At 36.4% G+C, this 20,495-nt stretch overlaps 2 protein-coding genes across 3 annotated transcripts; both read right to left on the reverse strand.

Annotated features, from left to right (window-relative positions):
- Positions 1–3,141: 3,141 nt before the first annotated feature.
- LOC147870088 (plasma membrane fusion protein) lies at positions 3,142–7,763 on the reverse strand. The gene is made up of 9 exons (XM_087336807.1): positions 7,562–7,763; positions 6,576–6,742; positions 5,535–5,716; positions 4,813–5,097; positions 4,643–4,701; positions 4,340–4,376; positions 4,153–4,224; positions 3,762–4,041; positions 3,142–3,671 (listed from the first exon to the last, which is right to left on the reverse strand). Exons 1-9 carry the CDS (start codon positions 7,725–7,727, stop codon positions 3,336–3,338), a joined length of 1,584 nt encoding a protein of 527 aa, XP_087192933.1. The 5' UTR covers positions 7,728–7,763; the 3' UTR covers positions 3,142–3,335.
- A 2,846-nt stretch (positions 7,764–10,609) lies between these two features.
- Positions 10,610–16,743, reverse strand: LOC147870089 (kinesin-like protein NACK1). 2 transcript variants are annotated; one of them, XM_087336812.1, is made up of 14 exons: positions 16,037–16,120; positions 15,803–15,903; positions 15,525–15,644; positions 15,307–15,388; positions 15,157–15,224; positions 14,948–15,013; positions 14,724–14,848; positions 14,361–14,565; positions 13,953–14,096; positions 13,535–13,645; positions 12,458–13,405; positions 12,194–12,238; positions 11,775–12,160; positions 10,610–11,291 (listed from the first exon to the last, which is right to left on the reverse strand). In XM_087336812.1, exons 2-14 carry the CDS (start codon positions 15,854–15,856, stop codon positions 10,949–10,951), a joined length of 2,697 nt encoding a protein of 898 aa, XP_087192938.1. In that variant the 5' UTR covers positions 15,857–15,903; positions 16,037–16,120; the 3' UTR covers positions 10,610–10,948. The 2 variants fall into 2 exon arrangements, with proteins under 2 accessions (XP_087192938.1, XP_087192943.1); XM_087336817.1 differs by adding an exon at positions 16,452–16,743 and having other exon boundaries at positions 10,611–11,291; positions 11,775–12,238; positions 16,037–16,126.
- Between the last annotated feature and the right edge of the window lie 3,752 nt (positions 16,744–20,495).

The following is a 20,495-nucleotide window of genomic DNA, read 5'->3' on the forward strand; positions in this document are numbered from 1 at the left end:
CCCACCTCAGCCAAGTCCAGGGGGCCCTCAGTCCATAGGAGCGATTGATCTTTGCCGCCATATGATCTTTCCTCGATCCCCCTCCGACACGATAGCCCTCCTGTCCCCCACCTCAGCAAAGTCTCGGTGGACCTTAGTCCACAGGAGTGATTGATCTCTATTCGCCGATTGCTAGCTCGTTTTCCGTCACTAGCCCCGTCCAACTATCAAGGCCAACGGTTCCACGGGGATGTCCTCAACGTCGTTGCAACTCAACTACATGTCCGTAGATGTTTAAATCCCCACGCCATCTTCACCGAACGCCTCAACAAGACCCTCAAACACGAGATGGCTGCATAAATCAACCCTTTTCGAGCACTCTATGGGCATAACCCTCGCCTCACACTAGAATCATCCATGGATTTCCATTTGAAACTTGCCATCCGATGCTCCCCCTCCTTCGACAAGCCACTGTTCTTGTTCTTGTTCTTGTTCTTGTTCATGTACCTGTCATGTTCTTGTTCATGCCCCTCAATCTCTTGTTTCTCGCAGGGGGGAAATGTGGTGTGCACGTGTTCCTTTGTGCCACCCTTTTATCTCACCCTTTTTAGGATGCGTGTGCCCAAAATGACCCACCCTTTTTAACCAAGCCAACCCAAATGGGTTTTGTTGCATCAACTATAAATTGATTAAGAAGTAAGAAGCTAAGTAGACTGGTCATGATCTCTTATGTGCATTTCACAATATCATATAACAAAGAGACTTTCACATTGAATAGGGGATATTTAACTTCACATTAAAAAGGAGACTTACACTAAATAATATTTGTATAATATAGATGAAAAACTTAAAAGCTATTTTATTTTATTTTAAATAATAAAAAATAAAAGGTTCATTAGTTCCCCACTTTTTACTCTCCCACAAAAATTGATATTTTTATCTGTTATTAAAAGGGGACCTCACGCTAATAATATTTTTAGAATAGATATAAAACTTAAATTTTGTTTTATTTTTTAATAAAACAAAAAATAAATAAAAGTTACCCATAAATTTCATATTTTTATCTCACATTAAAAAGGGGACCTCACACTGATAATATTTTTAGAATAGATATAAAACTTAAATGTATTTGTTTTATTTCTTAATAAAGCAATAAATAAATAAAAATATGTAAATAAATAGAATAAATAAAAGGTTCCCATAAAATTGCGTATTTTTATCTCACATTAAAAAGGGGACCTGACACTAATAATATTCTTATAATAGATGAAAAACATAAAAGTATTTGTTTTATTTTTAATAAAACAATAAAAATAATAAATAAATAAAAGCTTCATTAATTCCTACTTTTTACTCTCTTGACATTAAAAAGGGGATCTCACACTAATAATATTTCTATATAATAGATGTAAAAATATTATTTTTTTAATAATAAATAATAAATAAATACACAAATGGTTCTATAATATTTTTGGGGTCATTTCGTATTCTCGAATATTACGGATGTCGAATACTACGAATATCACGCATGGGTCAATCTATGGTTGGAATATTTATGGTGCCAGATCTTGTGGGTTAAGTGGCTCAATAAATATAGACCCATTGTTGTGACAAAACCATCCCCATGTCTCAAGGAGGGGCAAGTTCATACCTTGTTGTTATATGGCGTAGGCTACAATAGCAAGTTGAGCTTTTGTTTAGCAATGATCTCAAATTCAAAATAATATAATTGAGTGAAGAGAGGCAAGTCATAAAAGTGAAAATGCTAGGAATTGGGACTACAACTTGGTCATCTAGCCTATTGGTAAACTAGTCATCATGCTTAGTCCTCGCCAATTTGTTTTGAAGGGTATGGTTGAGTTAGAGCAATCAATGAAGTTTGAGAAAATGTTGGTTGCATCAAGTTTATTTGCATTGTTGTTGTGGATAGGTAGATCAATAATCACAATTGTTGTCGAGGGTTCACATGCTCATCAGGTATTTGAATGGGAGGCCTTTCTTATGGATGGCATCTAATAGGCATGATCTTCACCATTCAATCATTGTATAGTGCGTGGTGCTGGAGTCATAGGGTGATGGGACAGGGCTAGACTTTAGGAGGATGAGATAAGTTGAACATCTTGTGGGAGGTAGTTGGACTCTCCTTCGTCAAAGGGGATTGAATGACAATTGAGAGATAAATAGATAGATTCAAAGGGGAGAGTAGAAAATGACTCTCCTTCCTCAAAGACTAACCTTATCACTTAGGGTTTTGCCTTTTGATTGAAGCTCAAGATAATAATTAAAAGAACCACCTAAAAGGAACAACCCCTCTAAAAACCCAAATTAAGGTTTATAGTAAAAGGAGGGAAAGGCTACATTGATGATCACCTTCATAAAACTACTCCTTTTCTTACCTAGCTTCATCTTACACGTGGCCCACGACCTTACATAACAATCAACATCAGTTTGGTTTGGTTCGAGAGTGTCCAAACTGAACCGTTAAAATTTTTTGAAACCTAAACTAAACCGAACCACGAAACAATTAAACCAAATTGCTAGGTAAAAAACCAAACCATTAAACCGTGGTTTCATGGTTCAGTTTCAGTTTTCAACTTAAGCTAAATTTCAAATTTCAAATTTTTAAAAATTTTCATTATTTCAAATTTTAATTTTTCAAAATTTTAAAGATTTCTCCTAAAATGTGAGAATTGGGCTTAAAAATAAAAAGGTTGTTTTTAACAATTTTAAAAAATTAAAAATATTTAAAAACCATTAAACCGTGGTTTCAAACCTTTAAAACCAAACCGTTCACCCCCAAACCAAACCAAACCAAATCGTTTAAGCCATTAAGCCGCAGTTTCCTAGTTCGGTTCAGTTCAAACCGAACTGTTGTTGATTTTAGCTTAACACTCAAATTACATTCTCATTAAGTAATTTATATACATTGTGAGGCTATATCTTAATATCCCCCAAAAACCTTCATAATATTTATATTTTATAAATTAAGGAAGGATTATATGTACATTTTAAGGAAAGGTTTCCATTATTATAAAGTGAGAATCAATTATTTGGGATGAGTTTTCTTATTTCATCAATCTAGTATGTACATGGTATGACAAATCAAGCCCGATGATGGTGAGTTTACAAATGAGCACTACGCCAATACATTAGCGCCTAATAAGTGTTCTTTTGAAAACATATTTATGGATTAAACATCTTGGTGTTTACAACGTTCATAACAAATTGAATCCTTGAAGTTGTAATATATACAAACGAACAATGGGATGTTTAGCCATTAATTGATAATTACAAAACCTTTTTTCACCCTCAATTCAATCATAGTTTGATAAATTTGTCATGATCATCAAGTTTATTTAGTGGAAGAATATATGTTCCCTCTTTCTATTAACAATAATCCACAAAAGGATAGATAGCATGAAGCCTCCAGAAATCAAAGCTAATCCAATATATTGCCACTTGAGATCTTCTCGAAGGTTGTCACAATGTTGTTCACGTATCACAGTGAAGGCATCACGCACAAAGTTGCAATTTGCGAGATCAAGAAGGAAGGGGATATTTTCAATGAGCCCATTGAGAACATTTAAAGATAGGTTTAGTTCATTGTATATTGTTGTGTTTAGCTTGCCTCCTAGCATACAAGTCGTGCTTGGGGATGTGGCGTTACTAGGACACACATAAAGTGACCATGCCTGCAACAAGATTTTGAGCCATAAAACCCCTGCACGTTGATGTTTATCAATCATGATCTATGTTTACTAGAAAGTGACCAAGAACCTCACCTTAGATGCACCTGAAACATTGACACAATTGGGGATGGAGAAACTAGTTTCCAAAGGATTGCATAACAATGGCAACCCTTTTGATGTTGACCCATTATTCAAGAGTTTTTGAATATTGTCATTGACCCCTGTGATAGTATCATTCACAAATAATTGTGTTTCATTCAATGCTCTGTCTGTTGTGTTGGTATCGATGCATGGTAAAATTTCTTTCAAGTTCGTGTTGGCTGAGGGGTTGGCAACCCATTCTTCCATTGCAACACATGTATCTCCCACTACACTGTTATGACAAGGGCTACATATTGTAAATACTCGAGTGTTGTTTTGGGTTCAATGTTTAGTTTTTAGGGTTTATAAGCATTTTTATCGACTACATAAACGTCTCACTTACTTATTGAGCATTATGTAAATCCCACATAGAATCCAAGTGGCCGCAATAAGAAACCAAACAATCACTATCAAGCTGCACATGCACAACACAAGCAAGATTAGGATGTTAGCACGTTTGGAGAAAGGGGGCATATATTACAACCATATAATTGAAAGTGCATATTCAACTTGACATAACAAATACTTACATGTACATGAAAAATGTCATACCAAATGTCGAGAAAACTGCATAAGAATTTAGAAAATATAGTTTTAGAAACAAATGCATTTGAATCCACTATATTTATGGTACTATACGTGGATTCATGCCAAACATAATGAGCTTCAAGGAGAGGCTCTACACACCCAACTAAATATGCACCATGCCTCTAGAAGCTCATTTTGTTCAACATAATAGGGAAACAAATATGGGTGAAAAGTGGGCTTTTCCTATTTTGGATAATAACTAAACCATTCCGTGATTAAGTGTTGGAAGTGAAGGCTCTTCATACCAAATCCAAGGAGAATAAAAAACAACATTACTCCAGCTACCACCATCATTATAAGACGTCTGTAAGATGAAGAATTCATGACAATGATCTTCTCATTAGTTCATTGGTGTGATTCAAATATTATATAAAGCACCAATGAGACAAAATGAAAACAAAAATCAAAGTCTTACACCAAATCCAACACATCTCTAATGCGTTTAGCATTATCTTTTGTTTGTTGTTCCAAGGTGCCTGATGCATCGTTTAAATCATAGCTTAGTTTTCCAAGTTTTTGTTGATTGGAAGTTGATACAATATATGTCATGGCTACTAATGTTTGAGATTGGTTAAGGTAAGATGAAGTATTTCGCAAGTTAACGACCACATTGTTTGACTTGTCAACAACATAATCTATTGTAGCATCCAACTCTTTATGTGTCTTTGCTTGGTAGATATACACCAGTACACTACCCACCCTGTGTTATCGAAGGACATAATAGTATTAGAAATAGTGTATTATGCATGCCAACATGTATTTAATAAATGTGTATGTACATATGTATATATGTATGTATGTATATGTATGTTGTGTGTGTGTGTGTGTGTCTGTTTGTAAGTACATATGCGAGAATGTGGGACATATGAAAAGGAGTCCTATTTCACCACTTAAACCCATTGTATGTGTACATGTATGTTTGTGTGTATGCATGAACGTAAAACAAAACAAATAAATTGTTTTATCACTTATATACACTTATGTGTGCACATATACACATGTGTAAGTACATTGATGTACGTAGGTATTGATGTGCAAAGACTATATTTGATCCAATGAAGAAATAATGGGGGCTTGAACAATAAAACATATAGCTTCAATGATGAAGTACTTAGTTAAGATTACACAACTACTTACAGTGTGGCGATGGTGAATAGTAGCAAGAACACAATAGGCAAGAGCACACCACCATTGTGGGATCCCTTGAGATTATTACTACAACAACAACAACAACAACATAGAGCCACCACGCTGGCAAAGCCTAACAACAACCATAGAGCTGCAAGGATAATGCCGGGTTCTGCTGTATAGCCAACCGACTGCAAAGTGAGAACCAAACTATTAACCGAATACAAATTTAGAATCAAGTATGAACATACTCTCTCTTCGCAATTTTGGAAATTTCCTTGAGAGAACCAAAATGCCAATAAATTACAAATTCAGAGTCAACCATGAACATGTCCCTCTCTCTCTTACTCTACCAACCTAGTAATAGGTCATATCTTTAGTACCATAGTCAACATGGTTGAAATTTGGTCATAGATGACACCACACAATGTATGAAGAAGTTGGTCACATTACCTCTCTCTTGCTCTCTTTATATCATAGCTCTCTCCAGTCTACTTATGAACAACAGTCTACTTATGGACAAACTCAAAGTCCAAAGCAATCAAGATCTACATGAAGAAAGTTGGAGACCATTGACAATTTTATAAATCTTGATGCTTAAAGACTCTATACGTGAACAAAAACAAAAACAGAGACCCTCATTATCCTTATTATACTTGGACAATACCAAGTATACTCTAAGCTACTCTTGAAATTGACTATATCATAACCACCAAGATTTTTACATGTTGGATAAAGCCACACATCATATTTATGTAGACTCTTTGATGGTGGAATGCCATAGAACATAGTTATAGCTAAATGCTCACATCCACCAAAGTCTTGAGTAGATGACAATTTAGTCCAAGCCTCTTCAAACTCGATAGGGAGAAACCCTAATAAAACTATAGTTATTTGGACATGATGGCAATCCAAAAGTCACGCAACCGTAAACCCTCCAAAAAGTTCGATGGACAAATCTATCTAGACATTATTTGATGCGATTGTGCACTGATAAAACCATCCAATATTTCAATGCCATCCCTCTCTCAAAGCAACAATAGCACTTACAGCCCAATAGTGCCCGCTTTTTATATCCCAACCATTCCTATAGGTATTGAAGTTATCAAGTGGATCTCGTCTTGCAGTTCGATCTTTTGCCAAGATAAAGACATTGGTTGACACTGGGGTGGAATTTGTTGCTTGCATTAATGCACGTCCATATCTTGTCGGCCATTCTGATGCAAACAAATAAGAGAGTGTATTGGGCATGGATTAATCCATAATCATATCACATTTGTATCATCATCAATCATAATTCAAAGATTAACACATTGAGTGCCAAGTATAATTTAAAGTGATTAGGGTTTTATGTTACTATGAGGCCCAATTCATGATTAATCCAGAATCACATTTACTTCAGCCATAATTTAGTGACATTTAATACAACTTGGCACGATTAATGGGGCTCTAAAGTAGAGATCTTATAATCTAATTTTCTGGACTAATGTCAAACCAAGCAACTAAACTTTCATAAAATTTATGATTAAGGTGCACAATTTGTGATCACCTTGTATTGAGATGTATTAATTAAGGTGCAAGATTTTTGATTTAGCAAACATAAAGAGCTATAAGTTGAAATTATTAGGATATTAAGATTTAAAACCCTGTGATTAGCGGGGTATTAGGGTACATGACTAGTGTGATGAACGAGGAATTGTGATCGGTGATTAGCTGAGATATTTGGCTTGTAACTGAAATCGTAGTGATTACTAGACAAATGCTTTGGCTGTGATTAAGAGCAAAACTCGTGAATAGTGAGTTTGATTAGGCACAAAAGTTGTGATTAGGCGATTGAATAGGTAAGAAAGTTGTGATTAATGAGTTGATTAGGTACCCAAATTGTGATTCGTGGGTTGCAGAATAGGTGCGAAAGCTGTGATTCAGGTGCGAGAAAAATGATTAATGGGTTGATTAAGTTTATAAAAACGAAGGTAAAATGTCATGCTTAGATAGTTAACATTTATAATAATCAAAAAAATATTGGGATCAAGTACCTTGGGCGACGGCTGAAGAATGAGAAGATTGCAAGCGCCTCGAATTAGGGATGCCATTTACTAGTGGAACAGAGCAAAGTAGTAGCAGGAAGAAGAGGAAACAGAGGATCGAATTGAGAATCTGAGATGAATGAGATATGAAGATGGAAAGATTGATTGGTTTCATCTGTCTCGATATATTTATGTTAAGACGCAGATAATCAGAAGTTTAGATAGAATAAAGACTGCGATTAAAGTGGGGATCAAGAGCCTTGATTAAAGCAAAATAAAAACGTAAATAGAAAGGATTAGTTAAATTTGTTTATTCCTTCATAGACATTCTAAATCTATGAAAGATTTCTTTAGATGTGACTTTGTTTTCATTTAAATTGGTGTTGGTTTATTTTTGGAAGAGATTGCTTTGCTTTACAATCACCTCAAAACACACACAACACAACGGGGATTTGTTTATGCAAAGAAATTAAAATTGAATTTGATCAGAAAATCGAAAGAAAAAGAAATCAGAACTATGGGAAAAGAAAAACAAGATAAAATGTAATTGGAAAAGGAAAATTAAAACTAAACCTACACACAAAGATTTGTTTATGCCAAAGAAATCAAAAAATTAAAAGATTTAGAAAACAGAAGCTATAAATAATTTTTTTGAGAACAAGCTAAAATGTAATGGAAAAGGAAATTAAAAGTAAACAGAAAGAAATAAATTAGAAATAAAGAAACATAAAAAATGAAGACTTTTCTTTTTTTCTTTACAAAAGACTTTGAAAAAAAAAGTGGTTTAGTTTTTTAGATTTTTGTTTTTGTGAATTAAAATTTGAGTGGTTTTAGCCTAATTGTAGGATATATAGCATATAATCCAACCATTAAATCAAGAGAGAGGAAAGAAAGAAATCAAATATGCCCTTTGCCTGTAGGTTATAGACAAAGACAGAAAACATGGCCCTTGTGAATACAACACCACCATCAATTTATTCACTTTGAAATTTAATAGAAAGGAGGAACTCTTCCATTATGTTCAACCCAACATGACATTGCCATAATTCCTTTTAATATCACACTTCAAAAAGCCTTTTTTCTTTTTTAATCCCAAAAATCAAAAGGTGGGGGGATTGAGACATTAATCTTGTTTAATAGATTTCTCTTGCTCCTTTTTTTCTCGGGTTTAGCATCATTTTTCTAGACCTTATTGATTAATCGCACCCACCCGTTTGATCGGTCATTGGACATCGACGTGTTTGTGTCCATGGAGTTGTTGACATTTCGTCACAGGTTGCCATGATAGCCAGGGTTGACATTTTAAACACTTTGCTTGGAAATATATCATAATGACAATAACATCCTTACGCCGGCCTCAATTCTTGATCTTGACCGCAAGCCTACTTCACGCGGATGTGTTGGGCCCAAAATTCGCGTATTTCGACGAGGATTGACCACCTTTCTTGTTTGTGGCATTTTCCATAAAATTGAGTGATCCCAAGTTAAATCCCAACCATGGTTGGGTCTTATCCATTGATCATATTTTCATTTGTCTCTCCTAGGGTTATTTCCATACTTAGCCTTTGAATCATACTCGTGATGATAACATTAAGGATGCTTGTATTGTAATTCATTTACAATAGGGTGAGAAATCATGCATCGCAAGAGATTGCAAAAAATCCTTTAACACAAATTTTACAGAGGGTGAGGTAGAGTTGGTATATTCACATTTCTTGAACGATAAAAGTCGTAAGTGGGATGGATTAACAATTGAGTTCGTTGAGAAGAATGTACTTGAGTTGAAGAGCACTCCACTTTTTTGTCTCAACCCATTTTGGAGTTGGGATGACATTGCATTGATTTAATAACGTTATTTTCTAAGATCCCATCTCCTTTGTCTTTTTGTGATTGGTGGCGGTGGCCTGTTTCCTTGAAAGGGGGGAATTTACAAGGCTTTTTATAAAGTCGTTCCTAACACATTGTAACTACTAACAATATATTTTTGTAAGGTTGCAAACATGAAGGGATATTTTGCATAATTAACAAAATGACCATGATTCAACTCTATGTGCGAAAACACGTTCTAACACTTTTCTGTTTCACTAGAATAACATTTATGCTTTTGCAATATTACCTTCACTACCATTTCCAATTGAAATGGACTCGTGATATTTCATGTTTTTAGCAAGAATTAAATACATCACGACTACTATTAAATTTTGTTTATCTAAGAATCGCCAAACTCTTGACATAAAAATGGTGCATAACATGTTATGCATTCAATACATTTGTTCCTTAAAAATGCATCTTACCTTAAAAATTAAATAAGTGTTTTTAATCGTTGGATTATTGAAAATGAAACTCTAAAGCTACTTATTTTGGGAGCAAGGGGCGTAGATTTCAAAGCACAAGCTTTAGTTTAAACAAGTATTATTAATATGCTAGGTCAAAATTTTCAAATAACAAATCTCTATAACAATTACACATAGTTGAAAATAAAATGGAAAATTCTACAGCAAATCTCAATTAAGTAACGTTGGTTCTAACAACCACCAATATTAATAGTCACGAACAAAGACCCACATATGTCTTAAATTAAGACATCCGGTGATTCCTTCACTAAAAAGTAGTCATGAAAACCATTCCCTACGATTGCTCCACCAAAAAAATAGCCTCTAGAATAGTGGCCTCATACAAATATCCAACTTTGTATTGGCAAATCTTGAATTGTGTTAAGTTGCACAACTAAATAATTGTTGTACCCAATTTGCACAATACAATCACAACAAACAATAGTCATTCTAGGTCACACCTTATATAAGTTTCCTTACATTGTTGCCTCTTCTTTCCATTCTAGGTGTTTGAATCACATTTTATGAACATTGTAACGTAAAGGAGGTGAACAAAAAAACAATCGGAAACAATCCCTAACACAATAAAAGCTTCTCTTTATTTCCTCGAAATGACCTCGAGTGTTTCATTATTTCCCTGAGATGCCAATGCTCTTTTTTCTCTGGTCTTATACCAAAAGAGAGACAAAGGGGATGGTGGGATGATGAATGAATAACAATGGCCATAGAATGGGCTGAAAATGGACAGCCAGCCAACCAGAACCAAAGTACAAATAAACATCTTAATTTAGAGGTAAAAGTATAATAGGCAGTCCACTCATCCATCTCCTCTGAATTCATAAAGACAACCAGAATGTTGTCCAGCTCCAGCTCCTCAGTTCTTCCCTCTACATATGCCTATATTTGATAGAGCTCATCCCATCCTTCTTAATATATAAATATGTATGTATGTATGTATGTATGTATGTGGTATGTATGTGAAGTGCAATACAATAATACACTACATACATGCATGCATGCATGCATATATATACATGTCTTTTCACTTCTTCCCCTGTTTTCTCTATATGTTAAGTGCATTCAGGTTGCTTATGATGGTTTCCCAACCAGCTTGAAGCCATGGCTTCTTATTGCTAGGGGGTGCAAATGTTAGCTCGAACATCTCCTTGGAGGCTTCCTTGTTAGGGTTCCAGAAGCCCATCACTCTGGCCACCACCTCTGCACTGGCTTGGAGATGGGCCTCATCATGTGGGTTTGTCCAAACCCTAAATGCCACTTGCATCTTCCTCTGCTTCCCACCCCTGTACACACCCCACCGCTCATACATCTCCTCCCGTTCTTCCTCCCTCAGGCTCGTCCTCATCCTCTTGGCCACTTGCTCCCTCTCCCGCCTCACTAATCTCTGGCTGCACAATTCAGTATGCCAACACCACCATCAACACATCATGCATGCATATCCATCCACGCAAATGCGTTTGGAAAGTAACCAACAATGTATTCTATTGTATGTATGTATATGTATGCAAGTATGTATGCATATGTGTGCAAGTATGTATGCATATGTGTGCAAGTATGTATGGTATGTATGTATGTATATGTATGTATGTATGTATGTATGTATGTATGTATGTATGTATATATGTATGCATATGTGTGCATGCATGTATGCATATATGTATGTATGTATGTATGTATGTATGTATGTACGTATGTATGTATATTTATGCATGCATGTATGTATGTATGTATGTATATGTGTGCAAGTATGTATGTATGTATGTATGTATGTATGCATGTATGTGTATGCATGTACATATGTATATATGCATGTATGTGTATGCATATACGTATGTATGTATGCATGTATGTGTGAAGCACATTGTTCTTACCTTGCAGCTAGACCTGTTTCTCCTTCATCATCTCCACCTTCGGTCTCTAGATTGGCTGCATTCTCTGCATCGAATTGCTCTTGTAACCAAGCGAGCCTTCGGAGCTCAACCTCCATATATACCTGGTCGGCAGGGTCTCCTCTGAACATCAAATAGAATTGAGACCTGTGGATTATAGATACTTGGCATAGATCCCATAACTGTGCTATTTGCATCCTTTCCTTCTGAAACAGCAACTTCCAGTTCTCTGGGTCACTTGGCATAACCGAATAAACTGTAGGTGATGCAGTAGACTCTCGGGGTGGAGTTACTATACGTTGAGCTTTATCCAATGTCACCATGGTTGCTTCTTCTTCTTCTTCTTCGTCTTCTTCTTCCTCGCACCCCTGTTCATCTTCTCCTTCGTCTTCATCCTCAACGCAACCACCATTATTGTTATTGTTATTAGACTCTAACTCAAGCACCTGAAAATATGGGCGCACACATAAACAACAGAAGCATTTCAGCTGAAATTTTACATAACCCTATTACCAAACATAGATAATGAGAACCATTCTATCTTCTGACTGAAAGACAAAAATGGCAAAAAACGAGAAAACCTTAATCAAAGCATTAGTAAATTAATGACAGAGAACTATTCCTAATGAGCTAAAATGCTGGAAATATTGTTGCAAGGAACTCACCTGGCACACAAGCAACTGCTTCTGGTATTGTAACTTAGCTACTCTTTCCTTCAACTCCATCACGTATGTCCTTATGCTTCTTATATTCTCCTCAGCTGCTGTCTTAAACATGTTCTGCATCTTCTTGATGTCAACCGAGTTGTTCCTTCTATGATGATTCACAGGTTTATTTATTTCCTTTGAAGATATATCACCCATCATCTCTCGCCCTTGTTTTCTCGATATCGATCTGTTATTACAGCTCATAGGAGTGTGTACATTTCCACTTCCATTGGGTGCTTGGTTCTCATCATTATCAAATTCCAATACCCTGCAGATACTTCTAGGAGATGACTTCCGACCATAGTCAGAGTTTATGGAATCAAACATGGGCTTCTCATCAATCACATTGCTGGAGCTTAAGACCATGTTATCGATAGATTTCTGGACGTTTTGAAGCTTTTCTTCTAATGTAGCAATTGTCACATCAGCAACACAAATATTGACGTTATTACCCATTGCTTGGATCCTACTGATTTCTCCTCTCATCGAGCAACCAAGGCTCCCACGCAAAACCTGCTCATCATTCACCTCGGATTCTTTAGTACTTTTTAGGGTTTGTATCTCTTCTTGCAGCTTTTCAATGGTTGCGGCAGCATCTTGGTTCATATCAGCTTGGGCTAACCGTAGACATTCTACCTCTTTTTGTAAAGCTTGTAAGGCTCTGTTGGCATCTTCGCCAAGCTCATCTTGAAGTTGTTCCAGTTTCTTGATCTCTTGTATGAGCATCATGGATGCAGTTGGAGATTGTCTTACAGCAGATTGTCTTGTTTCGCATGGGCTTCTCTGTTTTGGAGTGGTTTGATCAAACTCCGTAAAGGATCCTCTACATAATACCATGTCATTTGAAGATCTGGCACCGTTAGGTGTTGTATCTGGTGATATCACCATGGGAGACCTATCTTCAGGCTAGAGATAAGAAAAGAAAGATATCAGCAAGCATTAAGGTATATCATGTGGATTGAAGAATGAAGGATAAAATAACAGCCTATATTTAACCATAGTCTTATTAGGAAATTCTACAATGCTTATATGTACCATGTTCTTATCAGCAGCCTTTTCTTCCTCAGCAAACCTCTTGCGAAATTTGTCAAGCTCATTTTGTGCAAGATCTCGTTGATAGTGTAGCTCTTTCACCTCAGCTCGAAGCTGTATTACATGACACTCCATGTTATAAAACACAAACAACATCTAAAAAACAGTTTTACACATTCATAAGCACATATTTGTTTGATTATTACCAAAACGATAACATCTTGTTTCACTTGCTATCAAACAAAAGGTTAGTAATTATTAAAATACATTCATTATCATGAAAACAAGCACATGTTCTTTCGCTCACTATCTAATAATAACAAAAACAAACAGATTCATTTTCAAACATGTATAATAAAGACAATTCATATTCACACACCATAATACATGTCTACCAAATGGTTATACAACACATCCACACCTGTTGAATCTCAGCTTCCTTTGCAATCAGCAAAGCTTGAATTGTAGAATATTCAATTGCTGCATTTTCTGGAATACGGCGCTCTGCCTCCAACCTTGCCACTTCTTTCTGGAGCATCTTGACCATATCCTTGTCTGAAACCACCTGAATGCACATTGTGCATGCTCAGATAATGCTAAACTACTAGTATGGATGATATCTATGTATATACAGAATATGAACATGTATTCTGGTGACGAGTCTCAATGTTGACGAACATGTATAAATGTATGTACAGAATATGAACATGTAATCTGGTGACAAATTTCAATGTTGAAATAGCAAGACAATACATACGATGCCTGAGCTCATTTGTATACATCTAGCTATGATGTCTAAATACATATATCTCCGTAATGAGTTCATTACCATGTTGACTTGGGCTGTATTTGTAACTTCTTTGGCTTGGGTTGCGAAGAAGAGCGTATTTCTCGACTGTTCGGTATGAGCCTGAGCGGGACTCATTGTGCAAATGATAGCAGTCCTTGCATTTCCTCCAAGAGAGTTTTGCAAAATGCGGGTGAGCTTTGAATCTCGGTATGGAAGATGACCTGATTTGGCTCTACCTTGCCCGCTGCATTCAACAAAATAAATGCTTTGGTTTGGTTCTCATCCCTATATATCTCAGAATTTTGTATGAAAATACTTGACCATAATATCTCAAAAAAACAAACGTTTTTCTTTCATCTTTTCATCAAAGAGACTAGACTAAACAAACGTATGCATCACTACCTTAGCTTTCTAATGATGGTTGTCAATGTGAGCAAACTCCGGTTTATATGGCAACCTTCCTTTAATCTTGTGCCTTCGGATTGTGTTTGCGAAGCTCGCTCACTTCCAGCTAAATCTACTAAATTCTACACAAGGAGTTAAAACCAGGGCGTTTAGTTCTTATGTTCTGTTCACTCATGTGCTTGAACATGAATAACCCAGAAGATTTTATATTGTTCTCTTACCAAGGTTGCAACCAGAGATTTTACTAATGCTCCATCAGCAACGCCACGAGGAAAACTCTCGACCGTCTATAGAAGGAAACAGCATAACTTAAAAAGTTAAATGTTGAATATTACTAGAAATTATTGATCACAGAATATTTGATGGCTAAATTAATCACAAACAAAATTGCAATTCTGTTCTTGTTTAGCAAAAGGATTGTCATCTATACCAATCGGATGATTTGATGAGACCTTGAACTCGTTTCATTAAGCATGGTTTCTCCAACTTGTCTTTGAGCTGCATATTATGCTTAACAGAATTAGATAAAAACTGAATAATCGAATGTAACAATGCATACGAGGAGACAATTATGAAATACCTTCAATAATTGAAAGAATGTTGCGAAGATGTTTGCTGTCCCTTACCACATCTTCCACTAATCTCTCTATTTTGGTGCCTTTCTGTTAGGCCCAAGAGAAGAAGAAACAAAATTATTTTGTCTGTTGTCTGAATGAACAATCTTTATAAGTGGATGAACAAAACTAACTTTCAAATAAGAAAAAAAGGAAAAGAAATGAAGAAAGAATTTATATAAACCTCTGGATCATCCAGCAACCGCAAAGGAGCATTTCCACCGTCTGAATTCAGCAAATCCCTCACAACTTCATTGTATATTTCGATAGCCGATATTCTTAAGATGAAATCCCTTTCACTATGCTGAAAGGTGTAATTAGGATATAATAAATAAATGGTTTTCGATTCACTTAAATATGCATGTTATAAAAAGATATACACAGAATCTCATGAGAACGTATCAGATATCTATAGCCAACGTATCCATCCATCCATCTATCTATCTGTAACGTATTCCTTACCTTGTGTATATAATCGTACATGTCATGAACGGCATTCTCTGTAATGCCTCTCATTGTAAAGGTCTTTCCACTGCTAGTTTGACCATATGCAAAGATAGTAGCTATGAAAAATGGAAAACATAAAACTGCATCATGGACACATATATTGTTGCTTCTTTGCAAATTTTCATCTTAAATTCTATGTATTTACATATATGTACATACTACTATTTTCTATTCAGCGGTATGAAATACCATTAATGCCAGAGAGAGCAGATAGAGCAACATCTTTGGCCCCTTTTTCATAAACTTGTAGAGTGACGGAATCAGGTCCAAACACGTGATCTGTCAGACAAACAATCAATGAGAATGAGGATCTCAACACGTCATCAACAATGCGTGGGTTCTGATTTCGATGTGAATTAGGGCTTCAACTTAACGTGAAATGTATCAAATAGGATCGAATCAAAGTACAAACGAATGAAAATTTAAGCTATATGTATGATTTCAATTTAACCCAACGCAAATCAAAACCGAAAGAACAGTGACATGGGATAGAAATCAAAATGCAACAAGCAAGTGGAATGAAATTAATCAAATGTCAAGCCGAATCAAATGAACGTTTGAATCCGTGGAGAGAGAAGCACGGAATATAATGAGAGAGACGTACCAAAGGTATAGGATTTGGGGTGGTTGTGCTGATGGGCAGGGGAGCGGTCGGGAAGGAGAGATGGGGGCGGGGGAGGCCGGTGGACGATGGTACGGTCATCAGCACATTCCCAAACTGAGCGGTCATGGTGACCCACCTCCCTGGAGCTCAGTGGGCGCACCCTCACGCTCACCAGGATCTTCTCCCTCCCTGCACTGCTGCCGCTTCCCCGCCCACAGAAGGGCGATGGCGATGGCGATGGCGATGGAGCTGGGGCTGGGGCTGGGGCGGGGCTGCCGCCGCCATTCAAACTACTACTGCTCAAAGAAAACATCTCTCTCTCTCTCTCTCTCTCTCTCTCTCTCTCTCTCTCTCTCTCTAAGAGAAGAACAGGGGAGATCTTAAAAAGAAGAAGAGGAAGAAGGATTCTGCTTCTTTAGCTTCAGCTTCTGCTGCTCTCTGTCTGTCTCTCTCTGTCTCTGTCTCTGTCTCTCTCTCTCTGGTGGTCGGCCTATAGAGTGAGAAGTAGAGCAGCCTTGATATTCATTCAAACGTCTCTCTCTCTCTCTCTCTCTCTTTCTCTCTCTTCCCAACGGCTATATATATAACAGACCTGAGACAATACACACAACCACATGTCTGTACATACATACATACATATTACACACACACACATTCATTCATACATCAAAATGCATGCATGCATATGTAGATGTACATACATACACAAATACATACATACATGTGTACATGTACGTATGTACAGACATATGTACATGTACATACGTACATACATACTCACGGCCACCCGTGTCCCGCCTTGAAAGTATCTCACACAAACATGTGTTGGCTAGCTAGCTAGCGTACCGAGTGGGGGGGGGGGAGGTCCATCTTTATTGTATCTCCACTCGATTCGCTCCAACGAAAGGCCTAACTCCAACTCCTCTTTTTTGGTGCCTCCTTTTAGTTCTTGATTAGATCTCGGATGTGAATAGAAAGAGAAGGTTACCTTCTTAACCAACACGCTCTGGTGAACCCTTATATACTTTGATGGCGTAAAATGAATTTGTGTATATGAAGAACTTGTGGTATCACCTCTCCTTTCTCGCAAACCCACCCTAACATGTTTCGATGCCATGAGTCTAGAGCAATTAGCTAACTTTTGTTAAAAGATGATTGCTTCCAAACAAGCTTACTCCTCTCTACTCACCTTGGCTCGATGAAGATGTTAACCCTATCGTTAGAGACTTAGTGACTAGCTTTAATTTTGTAGTAAATTAGCTAGTGAGCGTTTTCACTTTCCTTTCCATGGTGTATATGGGAACAATTCCTATTGTTCTATCATTCACTTGCACAAAACCATGATTCATGAATCATGAAAACGTGTGGTTGTGTGTACATTGATGTGGCTATGAGTGTTTGGTCACCAATATTCGTAGTCAATACATTAGAATTACAAGTCCCTTTCTCTGTTAGTCATGTTTGCCCAAAATTGAGAAGAAGAAGATAACCTTGTGTTGTTTTAGGCACCCTCCATTGCTATTTTAACAAAGCATGGTTGGATAAATCTCAAAAAACTTGTTTTAGGATAATTTCACAAACAAAGGCCTTGTAGTTCTATAAAAATTGTGGTTTTTGACAATTGTTGGACATTTTTACAAATCAAGCCATCATGCTAGTAAGAAGTGGTAGAAAGAGTTCCAAGAATATATGTCGTGCTAGTAAGAAGTGGTAGAAAGTGCTAGTAATATATGTCGTGTTGTAGTGATGCAACCATAGAAAACATGAGAGAGAAATCGAGAAAATATTATAAGTCTCCACTAAAAGAGGGTTGGGGGTTAGGTGGAGAGACTACGATGAGATAGAGGAGAGGTGTTTATAAATCCTTGGATATAGCTATCAACATAGGTTATGTGGAACCATTCAGCAAACACATAGGAATTGAGAAAATGCATTATTTGTTGAGATAACCATACAATATCCTCTCTGATACTTTCACAAGCTCGACTCTCATACACGTTGGTAATATAGGTATTCCTAACAAAAGTCTCTATTTGGAGATAGGTAATTAAAGGTATATCTTTTGAATAATTTTTAAAGAAACATGAACACCAAACATTTGATTTCCTTGCATTAATAAATTGTAAGATAAACGTTGAAGGTTTCATATGATGTCCAATTTCACATTAGATTTGGGATTACAACTCATAGGTATGACATGTTTTGTCACATTGTTATCTAACAGTGACTAACACCATGACAATGGTTAGTTGCACAATTTACATAACCCGACCTAATATTAAGGGTGGAGATCATTTTTTTGTTTTAAGACATTGGGGATTGTGCCATATTTGTTGTTATGGGGATAACCCTCACACTTTATCCATGTGTATAGAATACTACGGTACAATCTTACCACGGGATATTATACGGTCCATGTGTATAGAATACTGCAGTACAATCTTACCACGAGATATTATACCCTCGCACTTTATCCACGTGTATAGAATAGTACGGTACAATCTTACCACGGGATATTATATGGTCATGCACATAACAATTGAAATATGTTACAATGCTTACAACGAATAAAGATCAAGTATATATCTATATACACACATATATACACTTCCAATAAGAGGGTCAATGATTCTTTCATTATTAGAGAGTAAGTGGATTACATACAATATCCACTACAATCAATATAAAAAGAATCTCCCATTCACACACATGCCATAAGGAGTGTGTGATCGGCGATTGCACACAAGATGTTGGGTTGAGCTTGATACCTCAATAATGGAGGCATGTTTGATGGCACACAATTATTCTGTGCTCAATTTAGGGGGGGGGGGGGGGGGGGGTCGTTCTTCTTGTCTATTGGTACTTTAGTATATTCTAGTACCCATGTAGTTTAGACACTACATTACTTGTAGCATTGTAGTGTTTTCCACGTGCAATAAATATGTTGTATGTTTTAACAATTACTTGTAGCATTGTAGAGTTTTTGAAGAGTGGGGGACTTTCAATGGTGGAGAAAATTGCCAAACAAATTGGAATGTTCATGTTATGGCAATCTTGGTTCAAGAAAAAGAGTGACGCCACCAATGGTTGTCATTTCATAAATTGTGCCTCTGAACTCTAAACATGAAAACTACGGTAGAAAGTTAAGAATAAAGCATAATGCAAAGGCAATGGTGGTGGGCGCTAGTAGGGTGAGCAATGTATTGTTTGTTGATTCATGGCAAGTCAATTAGAATGATTCCACGACGTGTGTGAACGCCCAAACACCCTCCTACATGGAGACAAGCGATGACAACAATCATCTAAACCAACACATTATCAATGAGGCCTAATTTGTATATCATTCTCTCATAATCTGCACCCTCAAAGATGAAAAACACAACAAACAAGTTATGGTGATCAAAGCCTAAAGATTACTTCTCAAGTAAAAAGTTAGATAATTTGATGTTTAGTTCTTATGTAATAGATAGATAAAATGGGTATATATTATGCATTATGTGTATATGAGATAAGTAACTGGACATCTTTTTAATGTCCAGGCTCTAGGGGAGATTGATTTCAATATTTGAGATGAGGCCTAACCCACGACAAGGATTGAACTTGGAAGTTGGGCTCTAGCATAATCATGACTTTGCCTCTGTAATGTAAACCATCAAGCTAATAAATTACAAAGAAATGATAAGATTAGGCCTTCCACAACGTGCATTCTAGAAAGAGGGCATCTAATAATTTAGGACATATATACGATGTAATAAAAAGGTGTGGTAGTAGTTTTTTAGCAATTTATCACTAGGGTATTTTTTGTCCATGAGAAGTACACCACCTCTTATATGTATATCAATTTTGTTTTTTGAAATTATTTATCTGGGAAAACGTGCAAAAGAGATGGATTACTAGTAAAATTCTAAATGAAATGATGTTTGATATGTGCCAACAAACATACAGATTTGGAGTGGGCGGCATTTACTTCAATAAAAATGTTTGGTGACCAATCGAAATAATTTAACTGTTTAAAAACAAAAGGGTACAACTAAAAATTTAAAA

The sequence above is a fragment of the Azolla caroliniana genome, unplaced genomic scaffold (genome assembly GCF_043228905.1).
Source record: "Azolla caroliniana isolate FFs.n. ecotype wild unplaced genomic scaffold, voAzoCaro1.0.p SCAF_1, whole genome shotgun sequence".
Classification (NCBI taxonomy): Eukaryota; Viridiplantae; Streptophyta; class Polypodiopsida; order Salviniales; family Salviniaceae; genus Azolla; species Azolla caroliniana.

Excerpts from the sequence above, each read along its gene's own strand:
- LOC147870088 (XM_087336807.1), bottom strand. The coding sequence starts at position 7,727 with ATGAAACCAATCAATCTTTCCATCTTCATATCTCATTCATCTCAGATT. Across the intron at positions 6,743-7,561 it reads TTCTTCAGCCGTCGCCCAAG|AATGGCCGACAAGATATGGA; the intron begins GTACTTGATCCC and ends TGTTTGCATCAG. Across the intron at positions 3,672-3,761 it reads ATGTTTCAGGTGCATCTAAG|GCATGGTCACTTTATGTGTG; the intron begins GTGAGGTTCTTG and ends ATCTTGTTGCAG.
- LOC147870089 (XM_087336817.1), bottom strand. The coding sequence starts at position 15,856 with ATGAGAGGCATTACAGAGAATGCCGTTCATGACATGTACGATTATATA. Across the intron at positions 14,849-14,947 it reads AATCTCTGGTTGCAACCTTG|AATTTAGTAGATTTAGCTGG; the intron begins GTAAGAGAACAA and ends CTCCTTGTGTAG. Across the intron at positions 12,239-12,457 it reads AGCAGTTGCTTGTGTGCCAG|GTGCTTGAGTTAGAGTCTAA; the intron begins GTGAGTTCCTTG and ends CCATATTTTCAG.